Source organism: Acanthochromis polyacanthus, chromosome 7 (genome assembly GCF_021347895.1).
Source record: "Acanthochromis polyacanthus isolate Apoly-LR-REF ecotype Palm Island chromosome 7, KAUST_Apoly_ChrSc, whole genome shotgun sequence".
Classification (NCBI taxonomy): domain Eukaryota; kingdom Metazoa; phylum Chordata; class Actinopteri; family Pomacentridae; genus Acanthochromis; species Acanthochromis polyacanthus.
The window spans coordinates 20,825,107-20,840,977 of record NC_067119.1 but is presented as its reverse complement, the minus strand read 5'-3'; the positions used below and the strand labels follow the sequence as shown (position 1 = coordinate 20,840,977).

General features: G+C 41.2%; 1 protein-coding gene across 5 annotated transcripts; it reads right to left on the bottom strand.

Annotated features, from left to right (window-relative positions):
- Positions 1-43: 43 nt before the first annotated feature.
- On the bottom strand, positions 44-15,755 carry git2a (G protein-coupled receptor kinase interacting ArfGAP 2a). 5 transcript variants are annotated; one of them, XM_051950290.1, is made up of 21 exons: positions 15,376-15,755; positions 12,439-12,572; positions 11,977-12,089; positions 11,728-11,833; positions 11,541-11,627; positions 11,313-11,443; positions 11,134-11,228; positions 10,784-10,828; positions 9,308-9,323; positions 9,164-9,215; positions 9,004-9,076; positions 8,762-8,859; positions 8,564-8,675; positions 8,327-8,469; positions 8,083-8,232; positions 5,837-6,085; positions 4,859-4,948; positions 3,259-3,341; positions 2,902-3,093; positions 1,847-1,910; positions 44-1,442 (listed from the first exon to the last, which is right to left on the bottom strand). In XM_051950290.1, exons 1-21 carry the CDS (start codon positions 15,425-15,427, stop codon positions 1,230-1,232), a joined length of 2,298 nt encoding a protein of 765 aa, XP_051806250.1. In that variant the 5' UTR covers positions 15,428-15,755; the 3' UTR covers positions 44-1,229. The 5 variants fall into 5 exon arrangements, with proteins under 5 accessions (XP_051806250.1, XP_051806252.1, XP_022054128.1 ...); XM_051950292.1 differs by lacking the exon at positions 5,837-6,085; XM_022198436.2 differs by lacking the exon at positions 9,308-9,323 and having other exon boundaries at positions 10,783-10,828; positions 15,376-15,754.
- Between the last annotated feature and the right edge of the window lie 116 nt (positions 15,756-15,871).

Here is a 15,871-nt window from a genome sequence, read left to right as displayed (position 1 = left end):
TGTGTACATTGTATTAATGCAACAAAAAGTAACCACAAAAGGCTATAATTATAAATTACGTTTATTTAGAAAATAATTATTTTTCCGAAGTGCAGCTTAACGGCTGCATCACGTACATCCCTGCACCCCATTTAAGCACAGAGAGGGACATAACTTTGATCAGATTTCAAAAAGAATTCTGAAACACTGGATGAGGATGAACATTGGGTTGCACAGTAAGACAGGAGACGTCTAGAGTTCTGTCCCATATGTTGCACATTAAATACAAAACTAGCAGCAATGGAACAGAGACCAAAACACATGGACACACATACAGTGTGGCTATTAGCTCTAAATATCTCAACATCACCAACAGGGAAATGGCGCACAAGACTGTAGTATACGGTGCAACGTGGAGCCTGTTAGAAACACACCAAATCATTATAACTTAATGCAGCAACATTTCGGTGCTGGTGAAGACTATAACTTGGCCCCTGAACAACTGTTACTTGCATTCATTGACTTGACAAATGGGCATACATAAATAGCTGCAATAAGTGCAGTGCAGACTGGATTACACTTGGACAGCGGACAGACCATATAAATAGTTTTATCAATGCAACAAACATTAGCATTGCAGAGCTACAAAATGTGCATAAACAACGTTCCCAACATTTCATGGAAGTTAACTAAATGGTCAGTTTGTTTTTAAATATTAAACTTTATGGTATGAGGATGTTGACACAGTGCAATAAGTGAGAGGAAGCTCCTTTAGCTACAAGTGTTTATAATAGCATTCAATGACGATGATTTCATGACACATTTATGGCTTTTCAGCATCCATGTGTGGCTTTGGACTGATCGCATTAACCGGTATCATCATTTGGATTTTCTGTACTGTGCTTCATTCCTTCTCTCAATACAAAGTAGTGGCATTAGGATTTTTTAAAGTATTTTGTAATTTAAGAGCGAGTTTACTCTCATTATTAAAGAGTAATCTGCAAACAGGACATTCCCCAGCCTGCATGCTGGAAGTTAGAGAGAAATTGTGCTCCTATAATAGCTGGATATACCCAAGTAAAGACTTTCCCCTTGTCTCTTCACCCAAAGTCAGCTTTAAATATTGTCAATGCTTATTCATAAATTAAAAACGATGCATGCATATACCACAAATACAAAACAAAATATTAAAAATATATATAAAAACAAAACTGAGATGCTGAAGGCTTTTTACAGCCCTGTAAGTGCTCTTAGTTGGTATTCTCCTTTGTGGTGATGGTAACAAGCTGCTTGGCTGCCTTGGCAATGTCATAAGCGCATTGGATGACCTGCTGGGTGACCAGCTGCATGTCCGGTCCCGGGCCGCCCTCTGAAGGCACCGCCTTCCGGCACTCACCCTGAAGCCGGCAAGCACTGGAGGTCAACAGGCGCAGAGAGCCTCTAACAGTCTCTGAGCGAGGCTTCTGCAGAGGAAGGTTAAAATATCTTAACACCAATGGAAAGGGTCTGTTTAAATGTTTGTACAGTTTAGTGCACATCATTTACAAGCACATCGACCTCTGCTAGACTCGGTATGAACCTCACTGAAACATTCTTTAATTTACCAATCATACTCTCTTTTCTTTTTAAACACTTAAGAGTAAATGTATATATTTAACATACAATAATACAAGTATGCATGATCTAGTTGTTGCATTTTTATTGGTGGATAAAACTAAGTAATATATCAGCAACTGGCACAAGTGAAAATATCGCTGCTTATTTTGAAACTTTGGTATTTGTGTTTGCAATAGCTCAAAAACATCACAGTAAATAGCTGTCCGATTTATTCATTCTCTTCAGGCAAAATAATTCTGGACTTTCATACCTTGGGAAAGAGAGCAGCCATTTCTGTCACAGCCACATGTATTCTTTCTGAGCAGGGTATGAAGCTGTGAGGAGACAGGATTTGTATTAATGTCAAATTCACACAAATCTCACAATTATAAATTATACAAATATAATAATTATGCAACTACAAAATAGTTAAGCAATTTATTATTTCCAATGTATTTGAAATAACTGTATATAAACCAATAGCTATCACTAGCAAGTGAATTTACAGAGTAAGGTACCATTTATTTTTTTTCCAAAGCACACCATGCAACATCATCTTCCACTGCAGGTTAACATCAATAAAAAAATAAAAATAAAAAAAAACATGCTATTTAACAGACATTTTTAGCATCGTAACCACAAGGCACATTAATTTTATGAAACAATTTTAGATTTAATAATTATGGCTACACAGACGAAACAAACACACTGTCAGCTGTGTAAGGAAGTCACTGCATAGATAAAACTTACCTTCTCTAACTAACTAAAGTGAACTCAAAGTCTGTGCTTGAAGAGAGAAAACCTTGAATGAAGGGAAGTTTTAAAACATTCATTCATGCAGTTGCACATCACAGAAAAAGAGATGGCGTGTTAGCAGGAGAGACAGAAGAAGAAACTGTGTCAGGCAGAGGAAAATAAAACTGTGCCTGGGAGGCAGGGACAGAAGCCAGAGTACCAGGAGGTGGGGTCAGGGGACCGGAGGCTGAGGGGCTGAAGGGGAGAGGGAGCCTTCTCAGCCCAGGGCACCAGAGTGCTGAAACATCCCAGGCTGTGCCTGAGCCGACGGATACCTTCACGCTCACATGGTCTGATCACAGGAGTGATGGATGGGACACCAAAACAACATGACAGTGAAGACACAATGGAAACAGAATGAGGGGAAAGAGTGAAAATAGCCCAAAAAAAGGGGAAATGACAGAACATAAACACAACTAATTGTGACAGAACGTTGATAAAAATAAAAAGAACTTAGGGTTTAAAATGGAAGCAAGGAAATGAGCGCAAACGTTCAGATTCTTTCTTTTCCCTTTCTTTCTTTGTGCTGACCTGTCATGCTTGTTCTCCTGAGCAGCTCGCAGCAGCTCTTGGATGTTCTTGGTGATCTGCTCGGTTTTGCGGATGACGTCCTCGGTGCTGGGAAGTGTTGGGTCTGACTCCATCTCCAGGTCATCCAGCTCAGGGATGGAGCTGCCTTCTCCCAGCCAGCCGCTACTCCTCAGCCTCCCTCTCCTGGAAAAACTGCAGAGACAAAAATCAAAAGAAATCAGCCTTTCTGCCAAAACCCCTGTTTAAAGTGTTCAACAATTTAACTGTACTTGAAAACCTCTTAACGATGAGTCAGAAAACAGTTTCGACCTTCACTCTTCTGTTCGTATAAACTGTTGGACTGGGTGATGCACTTACCCTGAATCATCCATTTCAGAGTCATTGAACGTGTTGTCATAGTCACTTTCTGGCATGCTGCTTTGCTTCTCAAACTTTGAGGCCTGGAAGGAAGAGGAATGACAAAAAAACTAAACTCATACTGTGTAAGATGATGCTATTGACGATACAAACCAGAAACAGCTGCGGTGAAGTCCCAGTTTCAATACTTCACATCAAATGAATCACTAAAAAAAACTTGTCTAGCAAATGCAGTCCTCTCTGTGTGCCAACATGAAACGGTACAATGTCAAAGTGGAATATAAACAAGTAAAAGTGATGCAGAACAAGCCAGTAAAGCTGTGAAGCGAGAGCACAGTCAATTTAAAGAATTCGACACAGGATTAGTAAAACATGTTATGCAGATTGTGTATTTAGATCAGCATGGCATATTACTCACCTGCTTAAAAACAACCCTTATCTGCTTTCATTCAAATGAAAATGATCACCAGTCTGTTTGATTAATGTTAACTTGAGTGTGACATTTATTTTTGCTCCTGAACTAAGAGTGAACTCATGTGTGACACTTAAAAGTGTCAAACAAAGAGCCAATGCTAAGAATCAGCAACAAATGTCCAGAAACATAACATCATGACAGCATGACGCAAGCATTAGTCATGCTCCAGACTGAAGAGAACCCCAGAGGGTCATAATTTCTGAATGGCGAGTCTGGGTTCAGATGAGTTCACAAGCAAAACTAAATCTTACACACAATAGGATCTTCACACAAGATCAGCTTCATTGTAACTTTATGCAGATTCAACATCTGACTCATAGCTATATTTAATAACAGGAAGCAAAGACAAACAAGTGCACACAGGCCTATAGCACAACATCTTCATACCCCGCTGATCTACGCCCAAGAATCCAAATAAAGTCCTCTTCTTGCATGCTGCACAAAATGCAACGTAGCACAACCAGGCTTGCCTTAGGAAATGTGATTAGCTCACACATAGAGATAAATCTCTGTTCCATCTCAACAGATGATCAATCCTTTCAGGCTGCAAACCACTCCTGGATCACTACTGTATCTAGGTGTTGCAGAGGTGAGAGGAAGCTGATCGAAGCTCACTGTGCAAAAACAGCCAAAGGTTTGTTAGAGATGAGGTGAAAAGAACCTCTTGATGCGAAGAGTATTCGAAACGAAACAAATAAAACTGTCTAGAATATACATTTAATGATTTGCCTCCTTTGTGTTTACATACAAGTTGTTTTTTTCTAAAGTCAAATACCATTAACAAACCTTGGACAACCAAACGTTTTCAACATCACAGATTCTGCTGCACTGAAAGACATAATTAACAGCTGCTGCATCACAAGCACAACTTTCTGCTCAACGTTCAGCAGTCAGGCAGAGGTTTTGCCTTTACAAAACCACACAATTCCATTTGTTTAGCGGCGCAATGGGGATGATGCTGATGAAGGAAGGTATTTGATGGTGAGGGCAGCCAGTGGAGGGACGGCTCATGCAGCGAGGCAGATGAGAGCAGAGGAAGGTGAGGGAGGAGGAACAGGTAGAAACGGGCTCCGAGGAGGTTTGCCGAGTCCCACGAGATGTGGACCGAGTGAGGATGTACTTAACCTTTTGAGCACTGTCGTCCTTCGACCAAGACAGGGTGGATGGAAATGAGGGGAGGGATGAAGAGGTGGTCACAAAAGCGCCCCTTTCCGTCTAAAGACAGGGTTCAAATCACATTTTAAGCACACAGGTTTCTGAAATTAACAGAGAAGCGTTTATACAGGCTAAATAAAAAGCTGAATGGAGATTCCACGTCCAGCGTTTCTTCAAACCAGGTGGAGCTCAATCAGAAGCTGTATGATGAGAATGGAGTTGATGGAAACGGTTTCTGTGACCATGAGTGATAGATTCAGGTTTTAAAAATTCTGCTCTTTAAGAATATTCAGTAGACAATTCAAAGGCGATTAGTTGTTTTTACAGATCATCCTCCTACAGTTACTTCCTGACCTTTAAACTATTTTATTTCTGATCAGTGTAACAAAACATGTGAGGCTGGCAGCTGGTTTGCTAAGAGAGAAGTACTAGAAAGATAGGATTCATAGGTTCAAATGTACTTCCATAAATGTCTCATGTGAATCAAACAGAGTCCAAACAGATGAGAAGTTAAAGTGAGTGTGTGAATTCATCATGCACTACAAAAACACAGAGTATTTGTATGGTAGTTTTAATGCTTCATCAACATAAAACACAGTACAAACCTTTAAAGTTTATCAAAACAACAGCATCCCTTTGCTCGTACAACTAAGTTTCGTCTAACAAAGAAGCAGCACTCCCGTAGACCACAGATACATGCAAATGTGGATGTTTCTGAATTGGTCAAAATGAGTTGTGACTGTCTGTGTTATATGCAAGGCATTGTGCTTTATGATGACTTATTCTTTGATGCGGCAATAAATAACCAATGGCAAATGAGAAACAAAAAAAAAGCAAAAAAGGCAGAGGGAAATGTTTGCAGACAGGATGAAGACATGAGGAAGAGTCATGGAAAGAGGGCAGTGGAGAGGAAATAGCAAAGGAGAGCAGGGAACAGGTCTTACTTACATGAGGTGGGAAGGGTTGCAGGGTGGGGATACCCTCCTCTGGGTAGGGAGTTTCCCCTTTAGGGAGATAGGGCTTCAGGCCTGAGCCGGTCTCATACATAGACATGGGCCGACTGGCCCGCGCAGACTGCCGGCGTTTCAGGGCTGAGGGGCTGGAGGGGTCGGGGTAGTCTGTACCGCTGGGGATCTGATAGATATTGGTTGTGACCTGCCGCCTGAGAGACGAGTTCTCGCTTTGCAGAGAGTGAAGCTGGAAGAGACGGTCAGCAATACACTAAGAGGAGCTCTCAGCAAAGCAAGCTTTGTTTCCTGTTCTGATCTATTTTTACAGCAAACCATTTCAGCTTTTATCCCATTGTGTCTCTAAATATTTAGACGTTGATAGTCTGCTACTGTCAGCATGATAAATCACTTAACTCTGCCACGGTTTTAATTTGGCAGGAATAATAACTCTGTGGATATCATATCATGCAATTTGAAAACCTATCTTTTTCTGCCACAAATATACAAAACCTGAAGCTGCTTCGCAACAATGAATTTCAGAGAAGCTCGTGGTTATGAACAGAGTGCTTGCTAAAGCTTCAGAGACATATTAGCTTAGCATGACTGCACTTATAGAAAATTGTAACCCAGTACATTTTCTATAAGAAAAATCTGTTTTTCTACCAAATCCACAAACGTAAACATCCTTCATTGTTACTGAAACAGCTCCAGAGTAAATTCTCTTGATGACAAAATCCAGTGGTCAGAGACACTCAAATAAGGTCTCATTTGAACAACCTGGCATCACCGGAATAACCTGAATTTTGCTTTAGAGAGCAGTTTTTCTTGGTCTAAAAACGCAAAGCAAGTGATAAGCAAGCAAAAGACTGTTGCACAGGGAAGTAACAGCTGCAGATCAAGTGAAAGATGTCGCTACAGTACAGACAGACTGACTCAAGAATTCTGAAAACAGGCATTCAAGAATTAAATGAACGCAATTACTTGCATTCAATACACAGAAAATGAGAGACTTTGTGCGCTGGTCAGTAAAAGTGGGAATGTAATGGGGTTTGGTTGCTAACCTCTGAGTGGAATTAAATTTGAAGACTGATTCATTTCTGAACTGATATTTAAAATTGCTGTATTGACAATATGGAAAACATCTGGCCTTTGAAATCTACAAAATACGTAATGACAAGCCGTGTGTCCTGCTTGTTTTCTCTACCGCATCTGTCAGAATGTGGTCTTTGTTGATCATCTGTTTAACTGTAAGCTAACACACTGTATACAACAGTGAAAGAATAACCTTGAGTGCAAGCAAGGTTCACAAGTAATAACTACAGGGTTAAATCATCTACCTTCTAAACAGTCAAATTAAAGCACTGTAAACATAAGAAAACAAAACTGTAACTTCACCGTCAGGGGTTCATGTTAACAAAAGAACATTTTTGATCAAAGACTGTAACTTCCTCAATAGTTTGGGTTTAGCAAGATAAAAACTGCTAAGTCAAAGTGTATTACATACATTTGTCTCAAACATAACATGTCACATCTAGAAATCAGCAGTTCAGTTTATCACAGTAACAGTATTCCAAGCTGAGGCGTGGGCTTTCTGTGAAACTCCTATGAAATGTAACCACTTAGTAAATACGCAAAACAATGACTCCACAACAGATGTTATCAAAACAACAGCTGTAAATCATCCAAAAACATTCTATGCAGTAAACACAGTATACGTGATGAAGCAAGGCACACACATACAATTCCAGTTAGTCAATATGCATCATAAAGGAATTAAAAACCGCTCACAGTAACATCATGCTTTCTCCTAAAACATGCTTGTTAGTAACATTAGACGACTGCTTTAAGTCAAATTCATAAATTACAAAAAAAAAAAAAAAAAAAGGGTGAAACTTTTTGTTATGAAATGGTGCGAGGGTGCATTTTTTTTTCTTTTAAAAACAACACAAAAAACAAACCAACATATCAAAAATCTCAACTTTACAAGCTTTGAAATGGAACATGCTGGCCAAAACAAAAGGTGGACCAGCAGGGCGTCACGGCAGCCTCATCCTGAAGCAGCCTATTGAGGTAGCTCGGCCCTCATCGCAACCCTCAGGCTGGGCCTCCTCGCCACAAAGCGATCACACCGGCCAGGAGAAGAGCTCTGCTGACCGCTGTGCCTCCCCCCTCCCACCCCCTCAACCTCCCCTCCCAGTCCGGCCCCCGGTGTTAGTGATCTTATTGGTGGAGCGCGGTGGATACCTTTTTCTGCATCAGCCTCAGCTCATCACTCAGGTTGCTGTTGGCTTTCATGAGCTGCTGGATCTTGGCTTCGGACACAGAGAGTGCGTTTTTCACATCCATGTATTCTTGCATAGTAATAGGGCCATCTGAGAGGTCAGAGTCCAGGCTCTGTTGGTGACAGGAGTCAAAAAGACAAAAAAAAAAAAGGTGAAGAGAACCAAAAGAGAGATTTTAGGAATTTGTGAAGATTATGTCAGAATACCTTGGTCCTATCCCCTTTGCTTGAGGGAAGCTCTTGATCTGTATCCTCATCGGACGCTACGCTATCGTAGTCAGGCTGGTCGTTGTCCTGGCTATCACTACAATGTCTGACACCCACGTTCTTCAGGATGAGTTCAACATTGTCTAGAATGAAGGGGAGCAGAACGGAACAGTGTATATCCACACTCCACTTACGTTTTAGGAGGATTTTGGAATAATGAAACACTAAGATACTGACCTTTGTGGCTGGCCATTAAATTCCCTTGTTGTCTGCGCTTTGCGTCGCTCAATATGTCGATCACCAGAGTAGCAAATTCATGTGCATTAAATCTTGCAAGTTTCTGTCGTCCCTAAATATGAAAAACAGCGCTGTATCAGCAGTATTCAATGTAATGTTAAAATAATAACAGCAACTACGTGTTTGCAGCTGACTTGCCTGGTTTCGCGTTGATGAATACTCTGGATTCACAGGAAGGAAAGGAACCACAGTTGTCTCTGTCACCAGAGTGCTGTGATTCTGTGTAGCCAACCACACTGCAAATAATGAGATCAGAGGTGTTTAAAAGTGCGAGTGCTGCTGCGACACCAGTGGAGGCCTCAAAGAGGAAGGACAATCCGCTACAGATGTCTTCTCTGGATACACGACAGAACAGCTTTTACTGCTTAACTTCACTTTACCTGCATCCGTCTCCCGTCTGTCCACTTCATCGTACACATCCATAGCCAGCTCCTCAAATAAATGATTACTGAGCTGCATGAAAATGATGATATCACACTTAGCAAGAAGAGAAGCAAGAGCTCAGAATCTGGAAATATGAAGCACTACAAAAATACTTACAGACTGCAGTTTCTTCTTTGCTGCTTTTGCCAGTTCTGATAAATCTAAACTGCTACAAACAGAAAAAAACAACTTTCATGAACATATAATGATGATGAATTGATACTGCAAGTCAACACAATGGATACTCTAAATAATACTTACACGTTCCTGGTCCATCAATAGACAGCATTAAAAGAGATCGCATGTATGATTTAAAGTGACAAAGCACAGTGACTGTTCAGTGCTTTTCTACTCATCTGTATATAGAGCTAAAAGTTACAGTTGTCTGGAATATCATTTTAATTATTTGCTGCAATTACAGAGTTCTTGGGTATGTCAACTACTGCACTGGGTCTGTGTGCTCCAACAAAGATAATAGATAGTACAGCGAGCTCAACAGCATGTCAGAACAGGCCTCAGAGCAAAACTACAACCAGAGATAACTGCTTCACTGCACTCTTTGTAGGCTGAGTCTAAGTCACTTTACACATTTACAAACAGTCGATATACACTGATCAGCCATAACATTAAAACCACTGACTTGTAAAGGGATTAGCATTGATTACCTTGTTACAATGTCACCTGCAAAGGTGTTAAACATATTATGCAGCAAGTGGCCAGTGTCTTCTTTAAGTGGATGCCTTACAAACATTGAAAAATCGGCAAGGGTGGAGAACCGAGTCGCTTTAATGTGGTCCAAATTATGATGACTAAGTCAAAGAGCATCAAGACCACAGCAGGTCTTGTGAGCGTTACCAGTATGCAGATAGTATAGTAACTATAAAAGTGATGCAAGGAAGGACAGCCAGTCAACCAGCGACATGGTTATGGGCGCCCCAGGCTCAGTGATGCGGGGAATGAAGGCTGGCCCACGTGGTCTGATCTGAAAGAAGCTCTACTGCAGCACAAAGGGTGGTTCTGGTGTCAGAGCACATAATGCAGTGCAGCTTGCTGTGTATGAGGTTGTATAGCTGCAGAATGAACTGGCCAGTTGAAGAGGGTGGCCTTCTCTGATGCATCACATCTTATTTTACATCCTGTGGAAGCCAGGTGTGTTTATTTCGTTTATCTGTGAAAATGCACTATGGAAAGACAGGAAAGCTTGCAGAGGTAGACTGATGCTCTGGAAAATGTTCAGCTGAGAAATGCTGGGTGCTGGCATCCATGTGGATGTTACTCTGACATGTAATATCTACCAAACATTGTTGCACAACAAGCACATCACGGCAACACTTATTCCCTGATGATAGTGACCGCTCTTGGCTGGATAAATCTCCCCGTCACACTGCAAAAATTGTTCACGAATGGCTTGAGGAACACAACAAACAACCCAAGTCATTGACTTGTCCTCCGAATTTGATAGATTTCGATCCGATCAAGCATCTATAGGATGTGCTGGAAAATCAAGTTTGATCCATGAAGGTTGCACCTCGCAAGTGAAGTGACCTAAGAACCTGCCTGCTAATATCTTGGTGCCTGATATTACAGGACACCTTCAGAGGTCTGTGAGTTCATGTCTTGATTGGTAAAAGCTATTGTGGCAGTATGAGTAGGACCAACACAGTATTACGCAGTTCCTGTTTGTGTTGTGGCTGATCAGTGTACACTATGCTGGCTTACAGCTTCTTCTTTCTTACCTGTCAGCCATTTGTGGAACAATGAAATGTTGACCATTTTTATGATCTGAAAGTAACAACAAAACAGTTGTGGATAAGTGCCAAAATCATTGTTAATACTTACAGGAAATGAGCATATTTTCTATTAAATATAACTTAAAAAAAAAAAAAGCATTGTTAGGCAGTATTCATAGGAAAAATTAAATAGTGAGCTTTTGTTTTTATTGTCACATAGTTTAAATGTTCCATCAGATTTCAGGTAACTGGCTAATCACAGAAAACTACCTACCCTTTTCCACTACACAAACATATAATTTAATGCACATATTGTGTGACCTCAAGCTGTTTCTTTACCGTCGTGCCATTCCATACCTGGTTTTCTCCCACACAAGTAAAATGCCAGGCGATCAGTCAGCTCATACTGAATCTCCACCAGCCTATCTGCCAGGTCATGCTGGCCAGCTTCTCTACAAAGACACATAGAAAAATACAGAACTTAAAGCTCCCAAAAGCACCAAAACAAGTCACTGAGAATATGTGTGGAGACTTACCTTGCATAGTCAACGGGAGTTTTGCCGTTGCTGTCTGGGGCTCCAGGATCTGCCCCATAAACAGTTAATAGTTCAGCCTGAGATACTTGTCCGGCCTTTGCAGCTACATGCAAGGGAGTGTTTCCTTTTTCCTGGGGGAAGCATTAAGACAACAAACCATTGTGAGCAAAAATCAACTGAAAAGTAAACGCAAAAATGGAAATGTTGGCTTGAAATACCGAGTCTTACAGGGTGAAAAAAATTTGCTTGTGCTCCCAGAGACAGCAACCTCAAACAAGTCTCGAGGTTACCGGTGCGTACACTTGAGTGAAGTTGCTGGGGAAAAAACAAAGACATACAACTGTGATTAGATAACGCATAACAGCAAGGCTTTGTGCAAAGACATGTTTCGCTGTGAGCAGCCATTTCTCCTCACCTTGCTCAAGTCCTTGGCTGTTGAGCTGTCATCCTCCCGGCAAGGCATGCGATGGACAAACGCCAGCATTTGATATTTGGCTTTTATAAACTCTGATTTGTTTGGGCTTTTGCAGCAACATGAAACACAGACATGAGAGCGGCTGTGATTGAGCAAGCAGCACATAGCAACACTGGAGGTTTCACAATTACAGCTTTATCTGGCAAACAAAAAGTCCTCCACAATCATTTGCAAACATTTATGACTCACTGGAGTTTGTCCTGAGGGTTGGCCTTGCGTTTTCCACTCATCACAGACGCAGGGTCCAGGAGGGAGTGCTCCCATATTGAATTTGCACCATTGCTGTATAATGTCTGCACCATCTGTGTTAAATGAGAAAGCATTCAGCAAAATAATTGATTTAGGCGGCAGAATGCTGACCGGCTGTTAACAATTCCCTTCCTGAACGGCTATTTTTGAACAAAATCAATACACCTCAGCCGGATCTGATGCCCGCTCTTGTCAACATTTATCTTGAGCACAGATACAGGCCTGCTGAATATAAAACTGCAGTAATTCAGATGGTCTGCAAGTATAATGTGATCTCAAGGCATTTCAGGAGCGGCAGTTTAGGCTGTACCCAACAAAAAAGGCGACAATTTCACACAAAAGTTGCAGATGCATGGCAAAGGTGAACATAAATATACATTACTTCTGTGTGGGGGTATTTACCTGCAGTTGTGTGGGAGGCCATGGTGTGTGCGTCAGGTGGCGGACTTGGGAGCTGTGTCTGCCCAGACTTCGATGAACACTGCAGCACTCATCACAAATCAACACACCCCTGTTCACCGAGGCCCAGCGAGGTTCTGAGAGGAGAGAAAACCACAAAGTTAAGGAAAAAAAAAAGACGACACTTGGAATGATCTGATAAATGTCAACTGATTAAAGTTAAGAATCAGATAAAAGTACAGTATTTCATCTGGTGGCTCTCGGGTTTGATTTGCTCTGACTTGTCTGTCTTTGTCAGTCGTCTATGCGGAGGCAGTTAAAAATGTATGACAGTCATTTCTCTTTTCCTTCATATTCTTCACAGTCATTCAAATCACGGATGTGCTTCTCGTAACATCCTTCTTTTTCCTCAGCACCACACTGGAGCCATGAACGTCCAACTTATGGAGCTGCAAATCGACTCCTACTGGTAGGTGCTCACAGGCTACAGCTGGTGATATTCTTCATTTTTGTTACCGTCTCCAAACTCAAGATATAAAATCCATACCTCGACCAATTCCAAAATTTATTACAAAGACTTCAGCGAGTCACATCCACATCAACCATCCTGCAGTCAGAAATATTCACTAGAACGCTAAACGTGTGTTCATGAGCAGCTGAAAATGTACTCCTGTTTGAGCAACATCTGCTGAAATCTAGCGTCCGACTGTTTCAGGAAAATACTGAGGAATCCAAAAAGAGATATTTTGTATCTTTTATGTTTGTATCTTCATCTTTTCCTTTGAAACCACTGAGTCTAAATAACCATCTAAGATCAGTAAAAGCATTATTGTAGCAAATACAACTCATATTACACTGTTAACTGCAACATAAAAGTTATTCATGGTTAAACCTCTTCATTATCACAACATGCTGCAAGGAGGGTTTCAGACGTCATGCAGACAAACACAATGCAAGCAAAAGAAAGGACGAAAAGGAAAAAGACAAAACCTGCTGGGCAGTAATGAGGGGAGCCATAACTGTCATTTAAGGACTTAGTGAGTGCATGTTTAGGTGAAGCCACACACATTGTGTAAAAAGGAAGTGAAAACTTGCAGTTGTAGGTTGAAGCACCTCCAAATAGAGCAGCTTCCTCTTTCAAAACATTGTAAAGGCAACACCAGACAAAGACAGAATTTTATAGCTGAGCATTATAGAGCTGCATACTCAGGTGTTAGAAATAGAGACGGAGAGCGCTTACAAGTTAGCGTATACTCTGTGACCAAAATAAATATGTTTACTTAACCTTGACCTATTCAGCACACTTCATCTGCTATGAATGTCTCAGAGTTGTACCGTTTTCCATCTGCACCGAGACTTTCTGGCAGTAAACATCTCAAGATCAAAAACACTGCGAATACATACGGCCCTCCTACAGCCGATGAGTTGTTCAGCAGATTGAGTGACTGGCAGCGTGACAGGACAGACACTCAAGACTGTAAATGGCTTAACCGCAAATGAGGTGCAGGAGCAACAGCTGCAGGGGTTGCTGGTCAGATTCTAGCTGATGGTCCCCAGTTTTCCTCCTAACAGCTCCCCAACTAGACCTGAGCATTAGTGCTGACATGCCTCTTTTACCCTTTCCTCAACAAGTGCTGCTAAATATAAGACCACATCTTGAAAGTCTAAAAATATTCACACACACAACAACTGGTAACAGCCATATGGTGGGGCAATCCAGGCCAGCTGCTGTGGGGACCTCAGGGTTAACTAATTTGAATGACATGACGACAGACAAGGTTCGTAATATTTGGCATACTTTTGCTCATCTCAATTCCACTGAACAGTAAACAAGTTAACAGTACAAGTGTCTTCTATACTAGTATAGAAGTTTCTAAAAAAACAAACAAACGCACATACATGTTTTTTATCTTCACAGTATGTCACATTTACAATACATAGTGACGCCCCAGAAGAAAAATCTATTCGGCATTGAGAGTATGAGGCCAATTCACTCAGCATCCTGTTTTGCTTCCTGTGCCTGCTGAAAAATATCACGTCATGGCTATACAAATGGGACTTTTGAAAGGGTCTCAGTCACAAATGCAACATTTATTCCGGCTTTCACAGACACAAATGATTGTAAAAGCCAAAAATCGCATTATTCTGTTCTTCTAAGACTATTATGAATAGACAGATTTCTGTTCAAAGATGCTGGTATTCGTCTGATGTCACATAAAAGAAGTAACATTTAGTCATCTCATCTGGACTAATAAACCTTTGCGGATACTGTCGGATCTTAAGTGGTGAATTGTGACCAACTAACAAAAAGATGTGGGTTAAAGATGTAAACATTTATGCTGCGTGATAACTTTTCAACAGCAAACTTTTGAAAATAATCAGTGGAGGGAGAGCCATGCCACTACACGCAGTCATTCCTCATTAGCACTAGTTCAGCTCAGTCACACATTGTCAACATGGGACAACCTGCCAGGAGACCACTGACTTTTTATGAATGATGCAGTCATCCCAACTGTACTTCACACTTAACAGGGAGCTTATAGAGCACATTCCTACAGTTCTCGGATTACATTTCATAATGGATGATTACATTTCAAATTTGCTGGAAAAGCCTACATGCCACTTATGCTGTGAGAAACCTTCAAACAAAAACTGTGCAATAAATATAATTTAAAATAATGTAACTGGCACATATCACCCACACTTGGCTGGTAATTTGAACCAAGCAACGGTGTAATGAAAAACCCAAACAAACAGCTGCTTCTTAAGTTAACGAATTCCCCCGCCATAACAACAGCAAACTGCACGCCTAATTTGCTGTAAAGAAGAAAGAAGCGTGTGGCAGCACTGATAATCTTATTTAATCCAGCTTTGGCTATTGCAGAAGCAAACGTCAGTGGGTAAATAACAGCGACATACTGCAGGGATGAATTTACTTACCTGGAACACTGCAATCTGCGCACACCTCAGTGTTCCGCAGGCGTTTAGACATCCTTTACTGGGGAAGAAATGCCTTTTAAAATGAGCACAGTATTGTGTCCGTTATGCTAACCATTGATTACTGTGTGCAGACGCTTTCCGCGTTAGCTAAACCAAGCTAATTAAAAAACAATCCGAGCAACGACCTGCTACGTTACTTCACTTGACTGTCGCTAGCCGCTTCGTGTTGGCTGCCGTCTGCGTTACAACCATTTCCTCACAGGACTGAGTACAATGCTGCTTTCCTGCAAGTTAGCTGACTTACCAGCGCCCACCTGACAAGCTAACTAGCCTCTGCCCATTTGAGCCTCTGATAGGTAGCAGCACTCAAAGCCGCACTACAGGCAGCTGCGCTGTGACCTGCACTGGGGATACTACGCCCACAGTTTGGACTGTCAGGATATAAATTTGTTAAAATAACAGTTATAAGGCCTCTCTGTAAAATTGATTCAGTGAA